General features: G+C 37.3%; 1 protein-coding gene across 2 annotated transcripts in view; it reads left to right on the top strand.

Annotated features, from left to right (window-relative positions):
* RAMP3 (receptor activity modifying protein 3) overlaps positions 1-18,099 on the top strand; it is a 52,277-nt gene extending 34,178 nt beyond the window's left edge. For both annotated transcript variants that reach the window (XM_035318524.1, XM_035318523.1), the window contains exon 4: positions 16,563-18,099. In XM_035318524.1, the coding sequence (XP_035174415.1) occupies positions 16,563-16,818 (256 nt within the window). In that variant the 3' untranslated portion in view covers positions 16,819-18,099. The remainder of the gene's footprint in view (positions 1-16,562) is intronic.
* Positions 18,100-24,773: the final 6,674 nt, after the last annotated feature.

Here is a 24,773-nt window from a genome sequence, read left to right as displayed (position 1 = left end):
ACATTTTGGTAACATGGGTAAGAGAGGAAGATATAAGAAACTTTTTATTGGATTTGGAATAAACCAGAATGGGGAGGGGTGTGGAAAACTGAAAGAGAAATATAGATAAATATCCAAAGGATATTAGAGTTTATGTAGTATTTACAGGTTTGCTTGTTTACAGTACCCTTGAAGCAACGGGAAGAAAAATCCACCTTCAATGGTGTACAGGCTACACATTCAAAACACATGGGAAAATATAATCATGTACTTGAATAATTGTTAAGCAGAACTTTTCTATACACAGCTTAATCTTTATGCTATCCTTTTCATTCCTTTGTAATGTTGTTACTGTTCCTCTGATTCTGTGGTTAATTTTTCATCAGTTTTGGTATTGTTTGTGAACTGTCCATGGGCAGATAGCAATTTTAAAGAAAACATTTGTTATTCAAATCTGAAAGTGAAATCACTTTTTCATTAATTTATTAGATAGTAGCAGTAATGCTACTCTACTATGAATAGTAGATTTGAAGTTTAAGATCTGTAATCTTAAGATCTTAGTTGCCTGACTTTTGACTCTATTATTTATAGTACGATTTGAGCAGAAAAAACTGCCACTCTCCTCCCACAACAAATGCACTTAGAGGAATTTTATCTGTATTTATAAAAACCAAATGTTTTTCTTAAAATCAGAAAAAAAATATATATTATTATAGTGCTCAAAAAATCAAATAAGGAGGGGTATAGAAATTGTGATGGAAAGTTCTGCTTAGAAGCAGATTAATTTTTGTATTTAGTTTATTTTTCACCATACACCCATGCAGCAGTGGGTATTTCCTAGAGTCTTAGGACTGGCTGAGCTGTGATTTGTGTTTTACAACTGGATATCATCAAATGTTTCTCTATCCTGATTCCACTTTAAGATATGATGCTCTGGAGTTATAAAAGGTGTGTGCTACTCTGGACTAAGTGAAATCTAATAACAGCTTCTACTCAGTAGATGACACTTTAAAAATGGAATCAGAAGCAGTTGTTTGTAAATGAAAGCTGAAGTGAATGTGGGGCGCTCCCATGCCTTTTGTTCCTACTTACCTTGTGATTTTTTTTTCTCTTGGTCAGAAAAATGACTAAACTGACAGGTGCTTTTTTGAAAAAGTCTGGAGGGCCAGCTGTGTAGTGCTGATCTGGATTAGAGCCACATTTTTTCTACTTTTAAGTGAGTTTCATTCATCTACATGGAAAGACAAGCCTAGAGCTGTTGCAATGATATGAGGAGTGTGCTGAGAATTACTAGCTCAGAGCAATACTACCAGGTGGGGAACTGGCTCTTTCCTCATGACTTTGTCTCCTCCTCAAATGTTGGAGGACTGTATTGAACCTAGTTGAGTGTTCATTTCATAAACATTGGTGGAATACTCATTATAGTATGATTGCTGGAGTTGGAACATTTTGAGAAGAGTGGTGTAAAATAAGCCATTATTTTCAGCAGGCTTTATGAAGTGAATTATCAAAGTGACTGATGTATTTGGGAGAAAGCAGAATTGCATCAGCAGATGTCTGATGCTAGGGACTGACCTGCATACCTGCATGCAGTTAGTGCATTTGCACTCAGGTTGATTGGAAGGATAATTGCGCAAACAAATGGTGACTGGTCGTAATATCTCTGGGAAGGAGGTAAGCTTGGATAGATACAAGGAAAGCATATTGTTTGGATGATTCTCTGTCACTGATGGTGGCATATTTGAGCATAATTCTTTGATAACTTGCTTTTTGGTGACTGTCTTGATTCAGGTGTGGGATTCATCTATCCAGTGTACTAGTTCTCCTAGACTTACTTCCTAGCTAATAGGAGCATAAGGAAAATATCTTAAAAGAGATCATGTACACCATGCCTTACAGTTATTCCAATATCTCCACTGACTATAAGAGCATCCCACTTTGTAAGTGTGTGGAAGTTTGTTTTGAAATCTAACCTGACAAGAAATAGTGTGAATGTGTCTTCAAGTGGTGTTAGTAGCTTGGATCATGGCAGTTGTCAAATTAAAAAGATCTCTTTCTCCTTCATTTTATTTTCTCTTTCTTTCTTTCCTTCCCGTGAGCAAAGTTGTATAATATTTGCTTTTAAGCAAGTTTCATTGCAGGATCAGCAGAGAAGATGAGCCCACTGCTTCTCGGGGTTCTCATCACCTTTGTGCTTGGGCTTTTGAAGGAAGATACACGCTAGAAAACAGTAATGATATTCTTAGTGAGACTGAAAGGAGAGGTGAAGTTCGTGGGAAAGAAGAAATTACTGGTCTTCATCTGATTTTGCCTTTACCTTGACATATTATGAAATAATCTGAGTTGTATTGAGAAATAGCTGTTTGTAATAGAGAAAAAGCAGATGAGGCAGCTGAGAATGTGCATCTGTGATTTTTGGCACTGAGAAGTATTTATGAGATGGTCTGATCATCTGGGTCTGAATTCTGGTGTACTTCCTGGTTCCCTTGATAGGTTCTAATACAAGGATTAAAATTTTAGATGTAAAATTTTCAATACTGATGAGTATATTGACACAAAAACACATGATTGAAATTCTTTACTTTGAGGGTGGTGAGGCACTGGAACAGCTTGCCCAGAGAAGCTGTGGATGCCCCATCCCTGGAAGTGTTAATGGCCAGGTTGGATGGGGCTTCAGGCAACCTGATCTAGTGGGAGGTGTCCCTGCCTGTGTCAGGGAGGTTGGAATTAGATGCTCTTTAAAATCCTTTCCAACCCAAACCATTCTGTTATTCTATGATTCTAAGATGTATTTGAATGCCTGTGCCGGAAACATGTCATCTTCATTCATGAGAAACCCAAGAAGGTAAAAGGAGATCAATAATTAACCAAGGTGACAATAGTTTTGAAACTTGATCTTTGAAACTTGGTTTTAAAGTCTTCATTTAATTGACAGAAGCACAAGCTTGAATTGGTAGATATGTAATATCTCCAAGTGGTAGATATGTAATGTTTCATGCTACTTGTAGTGAACTCATGTTGTCTGACATGTATGTTTGTGGTCTGGGAAGTTTGTAAAACCAGGGTGTTCCCTAGCATGTTATCTGGCCAATTGTATTTTTACATAAAGGATATTTCAATTGTGCTAGTTGGAATTGTCACATGTTAACCCTGTTAATTTCAGAACTATACCTCTCTTATTTCATTCCTTTCCTCCCTTTTCTGGTTTTTGTCCTTTACATATGGGTATGTCTTGTGGATATACGTTTTTGGAAAGTTAAAAAAATATATAAAGAAAATGCTCTGAATTCAGACACTACTTTGAGGGGAAAAATTATATGGAAGATATCATGTTTTTACATAAAAAATGTCACCAAGTTTGCACCAGACAATAAGAGGCTGAGACACTAAGAAATAGTGGACAAGATATTTGATGAGCACTGAAAACACAGGCATCAATTCTTGACAGGGTTTTTTGGTATCTCTGTCCAAAATGCTTAAGTTAGAGATCGGCGTAAGGGACTACTGAACATAGACTACTACATACTGAAGTAGCCACCCAGCATTTCATGGGTATTGAAAAGCAAACTAAAAAAAAAAAAGAAGTCAGTCATATAAAAATATATATATTTGGAAGTAAATTCTATGTGGGTCCATAAAGATTCTGATGTTTACTTTTATCTTGTTAGCATGTCAGCATTGCGGGTGTGCATGTGTTAGCAGATCATCTGAGCAAAAAAGCTGTTTTCTAGTAGCAGGCTGTTCATCTTTCTGAAGGAGGTATTGTTCTTGGCAGAAGAACTTTTCTGCTGGGTTTGTCCAGCAGCAGGCAACACAGTTTCGTCTCTCTAAATTCAGTGGTTGGTGACTGTTAGTGACAGAAGAGGTGTCTGCAGAAGTTCAGTTCCCTGTAACTTGTTCTATGTACTCATTGTTGTAATTCCCATTCATTAGAGATGTGTCTATCAAAATTGTAGCATTTGATACCTTGAATTAAGTAAGAATTCAAAGTAACATCCTTACTGTTAAACTGTAAATGTATTGTTTTATGCACTGAAGATATTTTACATGGGTAAAAATTTCCCATTGTAGAAACAGCAAAAAACAGAATGCTGATTTTTAGAGAGAACTGTCCTTAAGTAATATTTCTTTTCCTCAAAAACATACCATGTCACAGACATTTGGAAGTACTCAGTGCTTTTACAAAATGTAGGGTTTAAATGTGTTCAGAGTCAGAAAGATTAAGCTTCAAAGTAATACTCTAATATGAATTACACAGATTTGGGGGGAAAGTTTTTTCTTTTCTTAAAGAAGAATCAGTGCTGAACAGTATTGAATTATTCAGTATAATATTCTTGTATCAAGATAACTGTCCTCACTTAGGATGTTTAATACAATTAAATTCTCTGAGCCATTCAGCTACATACTGCTTTTGTACAATTTCTCCTTTCCAATACTATGTAAAGCTGGAGTTTTGTTCTCTACTGACTGTTAGCAAGTGAATACCAGTTTGTGCATGGAAAGTCCACAGCTACCTGTTTTTTTTTTTTTTTTTTTTTTTTTTTTTTTTTTATTTAAATTTTGGCAGCTGCATGTGGGAGTTAGCAGGTAAAGATAATGAAATAAGTGATGAGTGTAAGTTTGTGATTTTGGTAGGGGTGTTTAAAGATGCAGTGTCACCATCTGACTTGTAAACTTTATGCAACCAAGATTTTCCACATACAGGAAAGGCTTTGCTCAGTCAAAATACTCCAGGAAGGAAGACATATATTTTGTAACAATATGAACTCAAATATAGCTTTCATGAACATTGTTCAGTGTCCTTTCGTTTTGTTGTCTCTGACCCAGCTTACTTGAAGATATCAAGGATTATTTAAAGTAACCTTCCCTCTGTTGTTAGCTTTCATTTATATTCAGCTTTGTTTTTCTTGAAAGAAACTGAGGGAGCAGTAGCAGTCTTGGAACAATGAAGCTCAGTAATCTTTTACAAAAGATTGGGAAAATTTCTGTGGTAAAGTTACCAAAGTTCTTTCCAGCAAATAATTATTCAGAAACTATTATCTTGCTGCTTAGCCAGATTAATACTGTTTAGTCGTTTGCCACTTTATTAAAGGTAGGAGTGTTTTGACATTATGTAGGCCATATACATGGAGGTATTTTTACTGCCATTCCCACTGGAATACCACCTCCTTTATCTGGGTCTGGGTCTGGAACTGATGATTTAAATTGCAATAAAACATTATGGCTGAGGAATTCCACTCTAGGTCTGTGATTTAGCTGTAATTTTATTTCTTTCTGCTATTGAATTTGAGGGTTAGGGTTTTTTTAGTGTGTTCAGTGATTTGGCTGGACGAGGAGCTCTGTTCCTAGGGGAAGGCTACATTTCATTAGACCTAAGTTTAGCAGAACATGGCTATAGTTTTGCAGTGACCACTCCCACATTGCTTTGCCAGTAAAGCAGTTCATTAAAAATGGCCATGCTCATCTAGATTTTCATCTCCATTTGAAAAAGTTAGATTGTCAGTAGCAAGGTTGATGTGATTGGTGTGGGATTAGTTCTCGAAGGATTTGGGCTAATTCATTGTTGCTGAGTTTAATTAACAGGAGAGCTCTTTTTTTTCCCCGCATTTTTTTTTATTATTATATATTATTGATAATAGTCTTGGAGAAGGTCTCTTTGTGTTTTTGTATGCATTTGTTTTACTGTTGAGGCTTAGTTTTTCAACCAATTAGTTATTCAACAGAGATTCTAGCCAGGGCCCCAGGCAAAACTACAAACTGTTGCTGTTCATACAGGTTTCTGTCTTTTAAAATGTACCCATTCATAATTTTGCTTACTGTAAAACTATTAGCACAGTATGTCTTTCCAAAAGCAAAACTTCTGCATTATGGAGAAAAAAAAAAACACAATAGTACTTGGAGAGAGTAGAAAGCGATATCAATTAGTAACATCCACCACGACAGTAGTTCATGTAATCTTAGGACAAACAGGCTGGCAAAACAGGTCTTGTGAGAAGTATGACAAATGTTTTGAAAATACCGAAGAACCTTTTTAGCCACAAGCAATGTAAGTTTAGATGTACAAAAACTGTTCTTCATCTGTCAAGAATCACGTTCCCTTTTTTGGTACCTGAAGAGGTGGCAGGTGGTCACAGATGAGTGTGTGGTGACAAGACTCCATGGGTGATGGCAAGCCTTCTGCAAAAGTACTGCCAGGAGAAAAAAATTGTATTTTAAACTGGAGTCTGTCTCCTGAGCTTACTCTGAAAGATCAGCATCTTTAAGACACATAAATGCTATTGGGTCTTATAAGAACATTCCCAATTCCATGAACATAAGAAACACTTGAGATTTCTTTTGGTGTAGCTGAGCTTAACTGGTCTATAGATAAATGGAACTGTTTATTTCCTGATATGAAATTTTCTGTTATGAAATGTATGTTTTTTCCAAACATCAAAGATCTTTCATGAGGTCATTGTTTTAATGAGAAATTATGGAAGGGAGAAACAACAGGTGTGAAACTCAAGTTTAAAGTAGTTGCAAAAGTATTATGAATCCTTAAATCTGTTTTACTGTTTTATCACATTTACTGACTTGTTTGCAGCATATCTCAAAAGTATGATTTCAAGTTGTTAGGATATGCAAGTTGATGTAACATAAATTTCCTGTAGTGAGCTTTGCTGGAATTGTGCAAAACGTAAAATTGGCAAGTGACTTGCTGAATCTAGGCAGGGTTTTGATCATTGGGTGGAAAATACAAACTCAATACATTTGCAGGGAAATGAAGCAAGATCAAAGTAAGATGTAATGAGTTCCACCTCCATTTTGTGTCTGATTTCTGTTGTTGTGGTTCACTTGCTGTGCAATGCTCCAGAAGCTTTCTTTGATGATAGCCCTTTATCAGGGCTCTGTTGAAGCTTGTCTGGGGGCTCATCTGGCCGGGGTGCTGAGGTCTGCTTTTTGTTGAAACAAAGTGAGATAGGACGTTTATAACTCTGCAGAATTAATTTGTAAGTAAGTATTCTTTAGCCTGGGAACTGTTATGCAATCTTCAGCAACATGGATGTAAAGGGAACTTAACTCCATGAACTCTTTGGAAAAAGAGCCTCTTGCATTTGCTCAGGACTGAGGTACAGGGTATCTTGCATACCAGGTAAATATTGTGAATTAAAGATGGTGGTTCATATAGTCCTTATTTGTAAGCAAGCAGCTTCAGGTCTCAGTCACTGATGGATCTCTTTCATATTGTTGCACTTTTATTTATGTCCTGAGAAAAATGATCAGGTGTAACTTTGTACTTTGCTTTCTGTCCCTGAGTTCAGCATGGACAGCATTTTCCTTTTCTATGCATATCAGTCAGACACAGAGGAAAGAACAGAAAGAAGTTCAGGACATCCTTTCCCCTCTGTCAGATTGTAGAGGACCTGGTGCTCTGTTATCTGAGTAAGTGCAAAGACTGAAGATCGAGCTCTTCTAGAGCTCCACTTCTTCTGAAAAACAGGCAATTTTCTGGCAACTGCCTGGTTTCTTGAGGAATTAAGTCACACGTAGTCATGTTCTGTGTGTGTCAGTGTGCTAGTCCCTCTTAATAGCTGTTGAGCCCCTTAGCTGACTTTAACAACATTTGGAAGAGTAAAGGTAAGCTTAAGACATGAAGTTTCTATAAGTTTCACAAAAGTGGGCAGCTACTTAAAAGAGATTGCTTTCACTGAGGGAAAGGTTGTAGGAGGAGCTTAATTAGTGGGAATTTCACAAGGAGAGAGTTGTTTAGTACCCCAGTTGCTGTTAGAGGAGAATAATCAAAGTTTGTTTTTCATTAGGCAGGAACCAGAAACCTTGACCCCTTGGGCCTTCATAGTTTCCTTACTTACCTTTTAAAAGTGGTAATAAATAATGGCGTCTTCATGCATCTTGACTGCAGTGCTGAGTCTCCCAAATTAGTATCAACTATGCTATATAGAAACTATATAGAAACTATATAGGAACTATATAGAAAACTTGTCCTATCATATTAAAATCTTAAAATGGACTTCAAAATTGAGTGGAAGATGAATATTCATTTTTTTTTCTTTTTTTTTTTTTTTTTTTTTTTTCTTATGGAGTATAGATGCAGATTTATTAGCAATGATAGGATATTTGGTATTTAGTAACAGGAGCAGCCTCACCAGTTTATGTAGGTATAGTCTCTGTTCTTGCCTTGGTTTCTGAGTTGGATTTGGGCACTTCAGCCTCTCCAGATTTTTACAGTCCTAGTAAGCAGCTTGGGTTGTATCTAGGGCCTGGGAGACTCATGTTCTATCTCTATGAACTACTTTGCTGCAGGCAAATTGTGGATCTGCATTACAGTTGAGTTTTGTCATCTATAAGGCAAAGAGAACATTTGCTTCCCGTGTAAATAAATGAGTGTAAGGTATTGGATGAAACATAGGCATTATTAGCCATTCTATTTTTTTTTTTCATATAACCATTAATTAAAAAAATAGAAACCATTTAAATGTTTGGACGTTTCAGTGCAAAAGTCGGTGTCTGAGGTAGCAGTCTTACATGTTTTTTTTTTGTGTTACAATCCCATATTTAGAAACCAGTTGATTTATTTTAGCTAGCATTTCATAACTGCTTTCTGACTTTCAAACCAAAACTATACAGTCGTCCAAAATGGTTTTATTGGCTTACTCATTTTTTCAGTACTATCTGGTCTCTCATTATCACTGCAGGGATGCTTACTTGTGTGGCTTTTTGAATGAAGAAATTGTGAGGTGATGCTGAAAATATGCCACATTTTTTTTGGCTGTTTTATAGCAGAAAATATAAAGGGATGGCTTTATTTTCTTTGCATAACCTATTACCTACAGTTGCAGCAGCACAGCAAACAGAATTGAGAATGAGAAACATACAGCTACTGTAGCTTAATTTTAATACTTGCATGGCAATCTAATACAGGGATTGTTGTTATGTACTTGGGAAGTTTTTGGACTTCTAAACTGAGTGCAGCTATTTGCATATGACTCATATGGTCCCTATTAAGGTAGTCATTAGAGTCTGCATTGTCTCTTAGAGCACAGTATTTTTGTGAGGTTAGACAATGCTACTTTAGCTTCATTTTACAGAGGGACAAAGAAGGAACAGAGATGTATAACTGAAGAGCCCAGACTGTGTTGGCAGTACCTCCCTTTCTTGAGTGTCTGCAGGGCAAGCCACCGCAGTTCCTCATGGTGTTCTAGCGTGGTGCTGCACAGTGCAGTGGCTCAGAAACTGATTCCTGAAAAGTGCAGATCATGGTGCTGGAGTGGGAGGAGTACAACAGAGCATAGAAAACTTGTTACCTCTGCAAAGTTAAACTACCCTTGCTTTTTGGTAATACAATCTGAATTCCCAAATAATTTTGGAATGATTGTAGCTGCAGTTCAGGTACAGACACTTTAGTAGCACCAAGAGAAGAGGGAAAAAACAGGACTTGCATATACTTCACAGGGAATTCATGTGTATCAAGTCATCTGTTTACTGCAGAATAACACACAGTTTCAGGGGCTTTTAGTGACCATAGGGATTTCAACAGTGGTAAAAATCTGTCTTTAAACAACTTACTGTATTTCCCATAATGGCTCATGTCCCTCCATATACAGACTACATGCTTTAACTCCGCTCACAACATAAAATGAATAACAAATGACCCTTCCTGTCCCTCTGTTTTCCATCAAATGTCAGTGTTACTACAGTATCTGCTGGTGTTGCATCAGGGCACAGAACAGGCATTAGACTTCCTAAAATAGTACTGGACCCAGTCTTTGGTTCTGTTTGCAATGTTACACGTTAAGTTCATTTTGAATTGAGTTAGCACGGCTGCTGCTGCAAATCTGAGGACATCTGTTTACTGAGGAGCTTTTTAGCAAACAACTTTGGTATGTCTCGAGAGTTTACACAGAAATGACCTGCTAGTTGTAACTAGGTTTTTATCAGCTGCTCTATCACCGAAGTTGTAATTCAACTTTATAAACTGAGCAGTGGTTTAAAATCAGTGACTCACAAATGATCCTATTTTTACAGCAACATACAATTCTAAGCCAGAAATGTAGTGTCCAGTTAATATTAATATAGCAGCTTAATATCTGTTGCGTTGAACTGATGAAGGGATTTGCCTCACCTTGGCAAATTCCAATAGCACCCATGTTCACCACAGTGATAACTGCCATTAATGTTCGCAAAAATCAAGAAGCATTTTTTTTTCAACAGAATGTGGTAGACGATTGTTTAGCTTTCCATGGCCCCTGAAGTTCAGTTGTATGTATAAGCGTATAAATGTCTATATGCATAAAATCTCATTGCCAGCAGAATTTTGTTGTAATGAACATGAAAAGTACACATTTTTTATGTTCCTCCTGTAAATACTGAGCACACTAAAATAGCGTGTATGTGTTCATTGCTACATACATATTTCCTCTGAAAGCTAGCTCTAGAAGGATTTATTTGGAGTAGTTCTGCCTTCTTCATAACTTGTTGCTCATGGAATAGGATAGTAAATAAAGGTTTTGACTGCATTAAAGACATCGTTCTTGAGCTAGATCACTGCACAGAGCAGAGTGACACTGCAATGTTGTAATAATTTCTAGGATCAAACCAAACTATCTGGAAGATACAGTACACAAATAAATCTTTGCAAGCCAGTTTGAAAAGCAGTTTGGTGTTTGAATCCCATGATGCCAGATCCATGCATAGCATTTTCCCTTAACCTGCCCAGTGCCTTCCCTTTATCTCTGTTTCTCTCTCTGCCACAGAGGTAGGAATTCATGAGGCGACTGACAGCATCTGAGAACCAGTGTGGAATCTTCAGTATATTAAGTACATCCTTTTTTCACACACTGTCACTGATGGCAATGTCTACTTGGGTAGTGAGGTGCATTTATGATGTTATATACATACGCTTAAGTTTTTGCAGGATTAGGATTTCCATCCACCTAGTGTTTTGAATTTGCCTAATACACAGGAGTTATGGGACTGGCTCCTGTTGCCATTGTATAATGTTGGTTTCAGGGAATGCCCCCCCCCCTCTAAACTGGTGTTCCCCCAAAATGGATTGTATTTACAACTAAGTAATTGTTAAAATATAGCTCAGGAGTGCTGGAAGGCAAAGTCCACTTCCTAGTAGTAGCTTCTGCCTTGGTAAAATTCCAGTGCTCCTAAACCTCTGATTTTTATAGTGTAGTACCTGGTGTCAGGCTGTATTTCCCTCCCTGTTCTAGAATTGCTTAATACAGTAGCTTCTGTTGCCTATTGGAGATTAATATTATGTATATATAATATACAGTTACTCTTTACATTTATCTTTTGATATCTACAGTTACCCTTTACATTTATCTTTTCTTGCTATATGTTTAGGAAATTAACAAACATTTAATAATAGTTATGTATTTGGGGGCTTTCTGTTAGATTTATTCAGCCATTTTTCATTTTCTGGCCAGCTGTTGATTTGAAGCCAAGAATGGAGATCTGTAATTGTTTGAAAGGACATCATGTATTTATTATTTTCAAGCCAAGTGAGTAAATCTGTCCATTATTCAGTGGCATGAGTGTAAACTATACTTCATGATATTGTCATTAAACCAGCAAGATTTTTTTTTTCCGCATTCATTTCCTTCCTTACATTTTGTGATGTACTATTTTCTTTTGGCTGAATTCTGTACTAGAAATGCACAACAGCAAATCTGATTAGGAAGTTCAAGTGTTTCTGCAAGAACACTCCTCTTGGCAGCTGTCTTAGTAAAGGAATGGTGAGATATAGTAACAAATCTGCCTGATATGTTAAATGAAAAAATCTCAGAAGCATTCCACTGTACTTGTAGGTTCATAGCTGATAATACTAAGGCTTTCTTTTAAATGTAATAGTGAAACCTCAGCAGATAATTATCTTAAGGTTTGGAATATTATTTGAAATTCATCCAGACATTTACACACTTAAATTATATAAAATCTTGCTAGATATCATACAAGATACGGGGGGGGGGAGGGGTGTTGTTGTTGTTTGGTATTTTCTGCCTCCACTTCAACTGGAAATGATGCAAGAAGAGCCTTTCTCATTGTATGTTATTTATAATTATTATTTCAAAATTTCTCATTCCAGTCTGGATGGAAGTTATGACAAGGATGATCATTCAGTCTGAACTATAATGAAGCATGTGATTTATGTCTAAGAAAATTTCTTGGTTGAATCTTTAAAAAAATAAGATGCTTAAAACATCTTTATTTACTGAAATGTGCCATATAATTAGTAGTACCCTGGAATAGTGATTCTAAACTCTTAATCAGGATTGTGGAGTAGCAGAAATGAGTGCCCCTGAAGTATTTATTGCCTGATTTGTGCCAAGACTTAATTATGCTACATAGAATTTCCCCATATTTTCTGAATACTCAGTAGACTCAAAATAACAAAAAATAACTCATATTATGTGTACCTGTTTGTTTGACAGCAAGACCTTTCCATCATTGCATTATATCACTAATAATGCAGCTGATTTATGTAAAATGGGATAGTGTAACTGTGATGCTTTTTTTTTTTTTTTTCCCCTTAATTCCTGATCCATCTCATTAAGCAATAGCAAAACATCCCTGTCTGCATGTGTGCAGAGAGTCTCAAGGGTGGTCTGTCCGTGAGTGCTGGATAGGAGGCATTCTCTTACTGGAACTGCCAGTGGTCTACTGCCAGTGGCCTTCAAAAGCCTTATTTTGAATAACATGATATATGGTACTCTGCATTATTTTGGGATTTTTTGAAAGAACTGTTTTTCACTGGAAAGTGCTTATTTGTGGAAGCTCTTAATGAAGCAATCTATTTGGTTTCTTGGCCTCACTGTTAATAGAAATTTGAAGGAGGGAGTTGTAGTTTTTCTGTGCAGGGAGCTTGAGGAAAAAGGAGAAAGAATTCACCATTTTCCTCCCTAGGGATGTGGGAAAATGTGGGTAAGATTCAAACCCTCCACTTTGCAGTTTCCTGAGTGGTAGGTGACTACATACCGTGAGATGGGCGAGATGCGATATATCCAGATGTCTATTTAAATGGTGTGAATGGGTAATCCATGACACACTGTCCCATTAAGGCACATGTGTGTGTTAGCATCCCTGATAATAAATAACCATTGTCCAGGTTCTTGGTTCTAAGTATAGATATATATATCTTGGTTATAAATATATATATATATTTACAAAAAACTAACCATGTGATTTTTACTATCTGTTTAAGTGGAAACATAAAGTACTAGGGAAAAAGTATTTGCACTCTGAAAATTATAGTATTGTTCTAGAATATTTAAAATATTTTAGACAGTTGTGTTACAGCTCAGAGAGTGCTTCAAAGAGCATTTAAGTTTTTTTTTTTTTTTTCTTTGAAAGTGAGTATTTTAAATAATATGCGTTATGACCAAGTAGTTGGTTCCTTAATAAAATTTACAGTGATTCTCCTGAGCATACCAGTGGAAAACATATCTTTATATGAATTACAGTGCTCAGACTATGCTTAGTTTTTGTTCTTTGGTAGTGGCCTAGTAAACTGAGCTGAAACTCATGCCTATATTCATTTTTCAACCCACTAGTCACAAAGCTTGTGATATGGCTCCCAGTGAATATACCTTTTCTGAGTATTAACTAATGAGGGTCTTTGTGGCTAGCCTGAAAGAGATGAAAATGTGGCTCAGCAGAGAATAATAACCTTCCCACACATCTTTATAATCCGAGATGTGAAGTATTGGAGCTTGTCCTACTGTACTGCTTTCTAATTACTTGTTCTGGGAATAAGTAGAAAATTGCATTTTTCTTTTCCTTTCACAAAGTGTGTAATTTTTATGCATTTGTGTTGAAGTACCTCATCAGGCCAGGATTTCATTGTGATAGGCATTTTATTTTACAGAAGGAAAGTTTTTCCTACTCTAGCCTTTACAATTCGAATAGAGGGCATTACATAAAGCGTAAGACAATGAAGCATAGGAAAATAAATTTTGCATTAAATATTTATTAAACACTACCTCCTCTTAAAAACAAACAAACAAAAAGAATACTTGCAATCAATTTATCAACTACAAAACTCCCACATTATTGTAATTAGAATTCAGTTGCTCCCCTCTAAAGCAGCTGTTACACAGTACCATACAGAGAATTTTTTGTTAAAATGTGAGCTTTCTGTTGCAGTGTATAAACTCTGAATTGCTAAATTGCACCAACATTTGAGTGAATTGGGCTTTAGTGTTAGACACATAGTTCTCAAATTGTTGAATTTTTGTCTTATTTACATTCTACAATGGAAAGGAAAAAGAGTTACAGTGCAGGTAACCTTTTTGTTTTAAGAGAGAGTATTAAGAGAAAGTTGTGAGGAATTCAAACTATTAAGATGATGTTTATATTCTATTTTGTCTCTTACGGAATCAGACTTTCAATATAATGTAACTCCCTATTTATTTTTATCTGGCCTTTTAGCACCATTTCACCAGATTTTTCTGGCTATGTTTGGGCTTGAAGAGCAAAATCAGTGGGAAATATTTTTGATTACACCATCTAGCGTTTAAGAAAAAACAAACCAAAAAAACACACAAAAAAAAACCACAAAAAAACAAAAACCAACATTTGAACAAAGAATTTGTGGAAGAATAGTGAACTTCCTATACAACTTTATGACCATCCAGAAAAAAAAAAAAAAAAAAAGCATCATGAAATCTTTCGGTTTAGGGTCCATTTCTATGAAGTCTGCAGGTTATCTGGATTTGTTGTTTTTGTTACTCTGCACAAGCAGACAGGCAAACTGAGGTGGCTGTGGGAGCTGGAGCAGCTTTTGTGGAACAGGCTTGCTTGCGAGAGCATGGCACAGAACAGGGCTGGAACAGAGCCTAGCACTCTGGAGTCCTGCCAGGTGTCTGTGCTAGACAGAACATTGACCTGTCTGGGCAACTCAGTGCTAGCTCTGCCATGTTGGCACTGTAGTCCGTCAATCCTCATAGACATGCCCTTAGATGTATTTTATTTCAGGTCCTCTGGGACTGTCTCTTCCATACTCAACTAGACATCTTCAGATTCTAATTTAGTCCAAGAACAAAGAGAATGGATGCATTGGGGTCACATGGAAGAATGGCACTAATAAAATAACAAACAGCTAATATTTGTGTTTTATTTTTAGCTTATTTCCTGTTTTTCTTTTTGGCTGTGGCTGTTGACCTTGTCACAAAAGCTTCCTTTCTAGTTGCTTTGCTTAAAAATATGCATACATTGTGTCTGTATGCAACTGCGTGACAGAGCATCAAGTTGTGGACTTGTGAGATTATCCCAATATAAACTTAAACTCCCCAAGAATGAAAATGGGGCTGCAGAAGAAACCTGCTGTGAGGCCTCTTTTCCTTCTCTGAGAACATTACTGTAGCCTGTATTCCCAGCCTGTACCCTTGTAGCAAGGGCAGGCAGACCCCTTTCTCCTGAGAGACAGGAGTCTTCAGTCTTGACCTAGACACTGAGTATCTCTCCTCCGTGACTTCATAGCAAAGGATTGAGTCAACATCTGTCCCCGATGATACTCAATGTAAGAAAGAGTCATTCATCAGGAGTTACCTTATTTAAGCATACTGAAAGGGAGGTAGGGCTTTCAAATAATAATACAGAATGTTATCCCTTGAGGTATCCTGTGGTTTCTTGTTCTTTCTATTTTTTCTTTCTCTTTGAAGTGAGTTTACTGAGTCACATAAGACTGAAAGATATATATATAAATGCAACAGACAATAATTCAGCTTCCTTATTTCTTCCCCTATTCACGTAATGACCAGAAGTTCTTCATCTTCTTAATTTCTGATCTATTCTCCCATACTCTATTTGCTTCCTGTTTTTTTTTGGCTTATGATAACACCACAAAACCCATCCAGTTATTCATTAGGGCTTATTGTTTGTTTTATTATTATTATGAGGGGGAGCCAATTCTCATAAATACGAGTTATCCCTGTACAGATAAGTTTGTCCTTACAAGAGGCTCCCAATCATTCATGAGTATTGAAAACATACACAAATAGGAATGATTTTTTTTTTCCCCCTGTTGGGTATTTGCTGGAGTTGAGAAGGTTGTCAAAGATAAAGGTTGTCAAAAGCTGACTTTTCTGTGTTTATTTTCCCATTGTCTTCTTGCTGCCTTGGGGTGCAACAGAACTGAAATTATTACACAGTAATGTATGCTGTAGCTCAGTTCCAACATCATATCATCACTGTTGCCACAAACTCTTATCTAATGATGGATGAGGCACGAATTATGCATATTTTGCTCAAAAAGTCCTGTTCATGCCACATTTGCATGCATGTTTTTTAATGATACTGTAGATGTCTCTACTGAGGGATTCTAATTTTGCAGTGCTTAAATGGTTTGGGAGGTCCTGGCTATAGTAACTGTACCCAAAAGCTCAGTATTTCATATGAAATCAGTTCTCCCTCTGACTCATTATGTTGTGTTTGATACCCACAGCTTCCATTAAAGTTCCTTCAGAATATCTACATGATAGACCCAACCTTACAGATCACACCCATTTTTGGTTTCTGTAAGTATAATATACATATGTGTTATATTTAAACTTCTCTTCATTTTCTTCTTTTCCTAGGTATTACGATATCTTTACCCAGTGTACAGAACATGAAGCCTTCTACGCAAGTTGCTTTTGGCCAAACCCCCTTGTAGAGGGATTTATCACTAGAATTCATAAAAAATTTTTTTCAAACTGTACTTCAGAAGAGGTTCTCTGGGAAGATCCACCAGATGAAATTCTCATAACTCTGATCTTGATCCCAGTCATGTTAACATGTGCCATGATAACATTGGTAGTATGGTGCAGTAAGAGAAGTGATATCCTGGCGTAAGTTGTTCCCTTCGGCTTTCTTTTTCCCATTTACTTCTTCCAAAGAAAAACTAAGAAAGGAGGACAAAAAGAGAAACTCAACATAAAGATTTCAGATCTGCAAAAATGGAACCTGCAAGATGCTGAGATAGAGGCAGTGCTTCTGTGAACAAACAGCTGCTTACTTCTGCCAAAAATAGTGCTTCTGAGCTTGGCCATTGGTGTTGCTGGTGCAAAGCTCTCTACTACCATCAGGTGTCATCATCTTGGAATTCACAGGCAATTCTCAGAAACGGGAGTCTCTGAGCAAATGGACCCCTTAGCTGCAAGAGAGAAAAAAGTTACTTTCCCATGGGTAAACCTGTTTGGTAAACTACGTTTTGTAAACCTGTATGTAAGTGTATGTACACACAGTACAACATTAACTATGGGGGAGGTGATATCTCTTGAGTTTTTATTCAGGACACTTGAGGTTTTCATCTGTGAACCTTGTGATTTGGATGGAAGATCATTAGCAAAGGAACTGAATGTGGATATGTAAACAAGTGGCAACTTTTCTGGAAGATAGTTACAAACATAATTATCAAGAACTGGAAATACTGTCTTGCCAAATGGAATAATTTATGCGTCCAGTGACTGTTCACAGAGGAGAAAAGTCATGCCACATTATAAAATAGCTCAGGAAATGCCTTTGAGCGTGGTTAGCTGTAATTGTATGGCTTACAAACTCTGGGAAGGATACAGTTCTTACTTACAGAAAGACTGCGAGAGGATATTGGTTGGTTATAAATGCACTACGGAAGAAACTTTGATATACCGGACTCTTTATTTTTCACTTTTATAATTATTATTCTTGATGAGTTGTGTTCACTGTAAATTCCCTGTTCTCACTTCCATTTGTGCAAGTGACATCCTACAAATAAACACAAAGGTGTGATGTTGATTGAGGTGCCTTTCAGAGGATGATTTTGTACATAAAGCATTTTTCATCCCATGAAGAGTGTGGAAATTGAAGTATGAACATCAAAAGAAGTATGAACATAGCTTGGAATAGACATAGGAGGAAAGAGAAGAAAAATCCACTAAAATGTCTTATTATATAAAGTTATTCCTATATAACAATTTAAATAAATATGCCCAAAATAAATTCTGTTTTTGTATTATAAACCTTTATTTTCTGTCATTTCACATAGTGGCTTCTAGTCAAAAGCTCTTCTATTATAAGTGACCCAAATCTGTTACAAGTAACTGTTTGTTTTGCTATACCTTATACAGATAAATAAAATATAGTTTGAATGGAAAAGTAATGGTCTTTTAAATCTATTCTAGTTAGATTCTCCCCTTTAAGATTCTGGCCTGCTGTTTGAAGTCTGTCTGTATGTGGAGTGTTTTCCAGGTCTGAATCAAATTAGAAGCGCTCCCTTTATAAAATTGTTCATGTGTAGATACATAAAGAACACCTGTAGCTGTATTGTTTTGTTTTCACATCCTTTCACAAGAGTTGAACACACACTGGGTTGTTTTTCCATTACCCTTTGTGGTAGAATAATTCATTTCATAAGGTGTTTCCTGTGTATTTTTTTTTTTTTTTTTCTTTTCATTCTCTGGAAGCTAATAGAAAATTGCTCATTGTAAAAAGAAGAATGAAATATATACTAAAGATTTTCTTTTACTTTTCAACTTAACTATTGTTTTATGTATTAAAAGTTATTGTCCTCCAAAAACAGTGGTGAACAAAAGAAAAACCAAAACAAAAAAGCATTCATTTGAACCAAAAGATTCATCAACCATTTTATGTGTCCAGAACCAAATAATTTTATTTTTGCTTGCATGGAGTTACATTTAACTCATTTCATTTTAAATCTAAACAAGTTTAAAAGCAAAACAGTTATTTGGAAACCACGTAGCAAAAATTCTTACTTTTTCAGAAACATGTTCATTTCAATATGATTGCCTTATTTCCTGCAAGTTCTTGTCCAGTTCTGGCTCATTTGAAACCACGTTCAACTGATCAGCTAGTCAGCTGATAGGTATGAGCCAGTCTAATTTATTATAAAACAGATTGGCCTAGGAAATAATTGGAGAAGAAACTGTCACATTGATGACATCCTACTGCTAGATGTGCATTATGATCTTTAAACAAATGCCATGTTTAAATTGATTTTGTTTAATTTAAAAATAAAACCTAGAGTGAAGGTTTCAAAGTGCATAAGAAACGTAAGATTTAAAGAACAATGGATTTTCCTTCACATGTATGTACTGGGGTAGGGGAAGGATTCTACATCTGCTCTACACTTTGGATATGAAAATGTAATCAGTGGGTGTATGTGTGCGTGTGCATGTCTTCCCCATACTAAGTAGGATCTTGCATTACTTTGTCAATACATTTGACAGAAGGGCAGATAAATTGAAACATTGCATGGGAAAAGACATCACTAATTTAGTGCAGCCTCAGTAGTTAAATCTGTAGAAACACTCCAAGTGTTTGTAAAGAAAAAAGCAACTACAGTGTCCAGTTTTTAACCACTGTGTGCATTAATAGGGAACCAGATTAGTAACTGTTGGATATTTTGACATTACCTGTACTATGTGTTAGCAAGAGTTAGTGGTGACTTTCTGCAGCATGAGGCTACCTTTCCCCCAAAGTCTGTTTGCATTGGCAAGAAAATCACATCTAGGACCAAGAATCCGGCTCATTTTGAAATTGGAATTTGACTTTATGTTGCAACAGTCTCACGGGAAAATAGGCAGAGATTCAAACAGAAAGAAAATAACTGGTCCAAAATTCTTAATCAGAGTAGTGGTTGGACACAGGCAATGCTTAGGCCAGAAGAGAATTGACTAAGTAGCTAGCAAAGACAGTTGGTATCACTGTTGTTGTATGTGGAATTCCTTGCATTCAGGAAAAACTGGGAAAGTATGTATTTCTATGGGTGCTTCAGCAATGAGCTTGACCAGACTGTATCAGAAATCTCAGTTCTTGGAGATTAAAGACTTGGTTTTGAATCTGAGATCCTTGGAAAGCTAAGCAGAGACTTGAAAATAATCTTTTCTTAGCCTATAATGAGCCATTTGAATTGGGAAGAGTCTCTGTGTTCAGGCTGTCTTGGCTTAGTGATTTGTGTGTGTCAGTCATGGCTGAGAAACCCTTTGCCTTTGGGAATGAGACTTAGGATCAACTCTGCCTGGTGGAGGCGGTGGTGTCTCTGCCTATCTAAATATAATCTGTGGATCCTGGTGGCAGATACGTACACATGCAGATACATTGTTTGGATCTCTTGTTACTGGATGTGAAGTATGAATTTTGCTGGGCAGCAGGACATCTCAGAGGTAATTCTGCAATACTGGGTATTATTTTTCTTAAGCCATAATCTTCAAAGATATGACAATAGCTTATTCCCAGAGAATGAGAGGTCTTGAGCAGAGTTTGTGGTGTCTTTGTTCCAATGGGAAAACAAAGGTTACATTTTTTTTTGCCTCATGGATGTGTTGAGAGGATGAGGGCAATTAATGACCGACATTACTTCTGAATTCAAGAATGAAACTGTAGGTGCTTAGACAGAAATATGTAAGAGTATGCAATGGTATATTAATACTGAGAAGTACTTCAGGACAAGGCAAGAGCTATTTAATTTGAGTTAAGAAAGTTCATTTCTCTTTCTCTAACATAATTCTGCAAGAATGCACCAACACCCCAAAACAGCTCTGTGAATTTAATAAGAAAGGCAGATTTTCTGCACCCCCCTACTGAACAAGTTTGGTTTTTGTTTGTTTGTTTGTTTTCTGCAATACTAGAGTACTACGATTTATAGATGATGCATTTTTGTGTCTAGAGTACAATATCATCTGCATACTAGTTGACTTTCTGAAGGCAGGCAGTTGAAACAGGTGAGAATTACAGTTGCTCAGTACTTGAAAGTCAAGTTACCTTTAACTCACTTTAAGCTCTCAAATATAGAAGTTCTGCTTTCATTAGGTTAGAGGTGAGATAACTACAGTTTCAGTCTGTGCTTTGCATTCTATAATGTAAGTGTATAGTGTTTGTATTTAATGTAACGTAAATATTCATTTTCTCCCAATGTGCTTCGTGGTAAGAAATGAGAGTTGCTCTCATTTGCTCTTAGTGGAGTAACAGGGAGACTATCTGGCTGATGACACAAGGTCTTTTCTAAAGCTCTCATCTGGATGTTAAGTGTGCAGATCAATATCACACTACATTCGTGACTGGAAAGTTCTGGGAGAAGTGTGATCACAAGTAGAGAAGTGTATCCTTCATCAGTCTTCTTACACTGTGTTCTTATGAACAGCCAAAAATTTGCACTTCTGGATCTGATACTTCCCAGTCCTTCACTACTCTTTCTGTTCAACACAAACACTTTTGAATCCAATCATGGAGATACTTACTCTCTAGTCTAGAGAATTCAAAGGAGAACTTTCCTTTTGGAACTCAGCATGTGACTACCTTAATAGCTTCTTTTGAAGAGATTAATCTTAATTTTAGCTCAACTTGCTTCAAACAAAGCCAGTTGAATATTAGCTCTACTATTGCCGTTTTCCATTCTCAATGGAAACTGCAGTCCTGCAATCTTTTAGCTTCTATAAATATACCAGTCAGATTTTAAAATACTGCTGGCATTAGTAACGTTAGCAGATGGAAAAAATAACAGTTTTGACTAATGTCTGTCCCTCTGTCTTTCTCTCTCTCTCTCCCCCTTCCTCCATTGGCAGTTCTTTCCCTTACTGTTTTTGTGGCCTTCTCTTCCTTTTGTTTCACAGAATAGCTGAAAGACCATGACAAGTTTCATATGTATTTCATGCTAGAACTTGCAGTTCTCATGGGATGTCCAAGTTGATGTTTAAAACTTGCAACAAAATGATCATCATGACTGACAGCTGGAAATACAGGCAGTCTTTGTGCAAGTGGAGGTAGCATGATTACACCATGCAATACAGAAGACTGTAAATCATAGAATCATAGAATGGCCTGGGTTGGAAGGGACCTCAGATACCATCTAGATCCAAACCCCCTGCTATAGGCAGGGACACCACCCACTAGATCAGGTTGCTCAGGGCCTCATCCAACCTGGTCTTGAACACCTCCAGGGATGGGGCATCCACAACCTCTCTGGGCAACCTGTTCCAGTGCCTCACCACTCCCTGAGTGAAGAATTTCCTCCTAACCTCTAATCTAAATCTCCCCTCTCAGTTTAAAACCATTCTCCTTCATCCTGTCAGTATCTGATTGAGAAAAAAAGTTGTTCTCCATCTTTTTTTTAAGTCCCCTTCAAATACTGAAAGGTTGCAATGAAGTCACCCCGGAGACTTCTCTTCTGTAGGCTGAACAGCCCCAACTTTCTCAGCCTTTCTTCACAGGAGAGGTGCTCCAGTCTTCTGATCACCTTGTGGCCCTCGTCTGAACCCATTCTAAGAACCCCACATCCTTCTTGTGCTGGGGGCCCCAGACCTGGACACAGTACTCCAAGTGGGTGCACAAAAGGGGAGAGTAGTGGGGGACAATCCCCCCGCTTGACCTGCTGGCCACTCCTCTTTTGATGCAGCCCAGGATGCAGTTGGCCGCCTAGGCTGCAAGCATGCAATGTCAGCTCATGTAGAGTTTTTGATGCATTAGAACCCCCAAGTCTTTCTCTGCAAGGCTGCTCTCAGTGAGTTCTCCCAGTCTGTGCTCATGTCTGGGATTGTTCCTGCCCAGGTGCAGCACCTTGAACTTGGGCTTATTGAACCTTGTTAGGTTCATGTGGGCCCACTTCTCAAGCTTGTCCAGGTCACTTTGGATGGCATCCCTTCTTCCTTTTGTATCAGTTGCACCACTCAGCTTGGTGTCATCTGCAAACTTGCTGAGATTGCACACAATCCCACTGTTTATGTCACTGATAAAGATATTAAACAGTACCAGTCTCAGGACAGACCCCTGAGGTACACCAGGCCTGACTAGCACAGGGCTGGAGGGTACTAAATTTTTCTTTGGCATAAACCCGTTTTAGAAGACTTTTTTAGGGGACAGACCAGGATGGACGGGGCTTTGGGCAAACTGATCTCATGTAATGCATCCCTGCCCAAGGCAGGAGCATTGGAACTAGATGATCTTTAAGGTCCCTTCCAATCTAAACCACTCTTTGATTCTCTAGTTGCCTAAATGCAACATTTTTTTTTCTTTTACAAATACTTTAGTTGAGAAAAAAAGGCTCTCTCTAAAAAGGCTCTCTTCTTCACAGAAAATACATCTATCTTCCCTCATCTTGACTTCTACATATATTAGAACTATGTTTATGTCTACATATAAGGAGAAGTGAGAAGAAACAGTCATGCATTTTCTTGAGAAAAGCAAGGATGACAAAATTGCTAACTTATGTAAAACTTAATGGAAATTTTACAGCAGCTGTAGCAAGCATGGTGACAAATGGCATATGAGCAATATTAAGTACCAATTTAAATTTTCTTTATATTGGTAAAATTAATTAATGCAAAAACAGTTATGTCCAGATATTTTCCTTTGGTTTCCAAATTTCCCCAGTGTATTAAATCAAATATTGTACAGAGGTTTTATAAAACAAATCAGGACAAGTAGGATGAATCAGTCATACTCAACATATGCTGTTGTGCCCAAAGCTAATATTAAAATCAAAGCATTCAGAGGAGAAAGGCCAGTTGCATTAACCATTGGACCACCCAAGTCACAGGCAAAAATAGAAGCAGCATTCTCTTTTTTGAATATATGCTATTCTACCTCATGGGAATACTTAATTAGAAGGAAAAATGTGGCTGTTTATCTTCCAAACACTTTTTCTAAATGGAATGCTTCACTTCTTTCCCCCCGGAAAGTAATATACTATCCAGAAAAAAAAAAGAAAAAGAAAAAAGAAAGTCTTGAAATAAATAATAATAATAATAATGTTCCCTGCATCTCTTATGAAGCATTTGTCATTTGTTTCAGCGTTCAAAGATACTACCAAGGGAATAGATGCCTATCTGGGTTTAGTGGAGTTTATAAGTGGCCAGCCATACAGTGTGATGAACATCCAACAAAAGTAGCCTTCATTTTACACTTATGCAATATACATTGACACAGAGAATGAATTTCTCACTTCTTGTTGTTTGTTAACACTTCTAATTAATGAATTAGGATTTCCAAGTCATCTTTTGATACATGGCTTCTGTGAAGTGTCACATTTCACTGCTAGCCAGGACAGACAGTAAATATCCTCGATCAAAACTGAGTGTGACCGAATGACATTAAGAGTAAAAGCTTCTATACAAGGTCCTCTCCATCTTTTTCAGTCCAGCCAGGAAGAAGGCTTCTACCAGAAGAAGTTGGCTGCTTCTCATTTACTGCACAGTGAAGGAAGCACAGTGTAGAAACTAAGTGTAGAAACTATGGCTCTGTGGTGGCATGCAAGGCATTGGCATTGCTATTACCTGAGATAGCTGCATCATTTGACCACCTGCTTAGGGAAACATAGAGGATTTGGGGATGTGGGCTTTTAAAGGAGGGAAAATAGTGAAGTCAGTGCACACTAGCTATGAAAAACAAACAAACAAAAAAGAAAACACTCCATTAAGGAGGATCTTATTCCTACTGAGATAACCTAAAACTGTCATGACCTATCTGTGCCCAACAATGTCCTTTCCATTGACACGGCTTCTCAACCAGGCCTCATCCACACAGCCCACTTGCTGTGGCAGAGCCCAGAGCCATGTCACCTGACTGGGTACTGCAGGGGTGAGGCCCAACAGCCTTACATCGCCAGTAGCCCCTGGATCCCCTGCTGTGATGGTTTTACTCAGGTGGGCGACTGAGCTCTACCACAACCGCTCTCTCACTCCCCCTCCTCAAAGAGGAGCAGGGAGAAAATACAATGAAAGGGGCACAGGGGTTGAGATAAGGACGAGGAGATTGCACAGTAATTATTGTGATGGGCAAAACAGACTCAGCATAGGGAGATAATAAGATTTATTGCT

Source organism: Oxyura jamaicensis, chromosome 2 (assembly GCF_011077185.1).
Source record: "Oxyura jamaicensis isolate SHBP4307 breed ruddy duck chromosome 2, BPBGC_Ojam_1.0, whole genome shotgun sequence".
Lineage (NCBI taxonomy): Eukaryota > Metazoa > Chordata > Aves > Anseriformes > Anatidae > Oxyura > Oxyura jamaicensis.
This window is presented reverse-complemented; position numbering and strand designations above follow the sequence as displayed.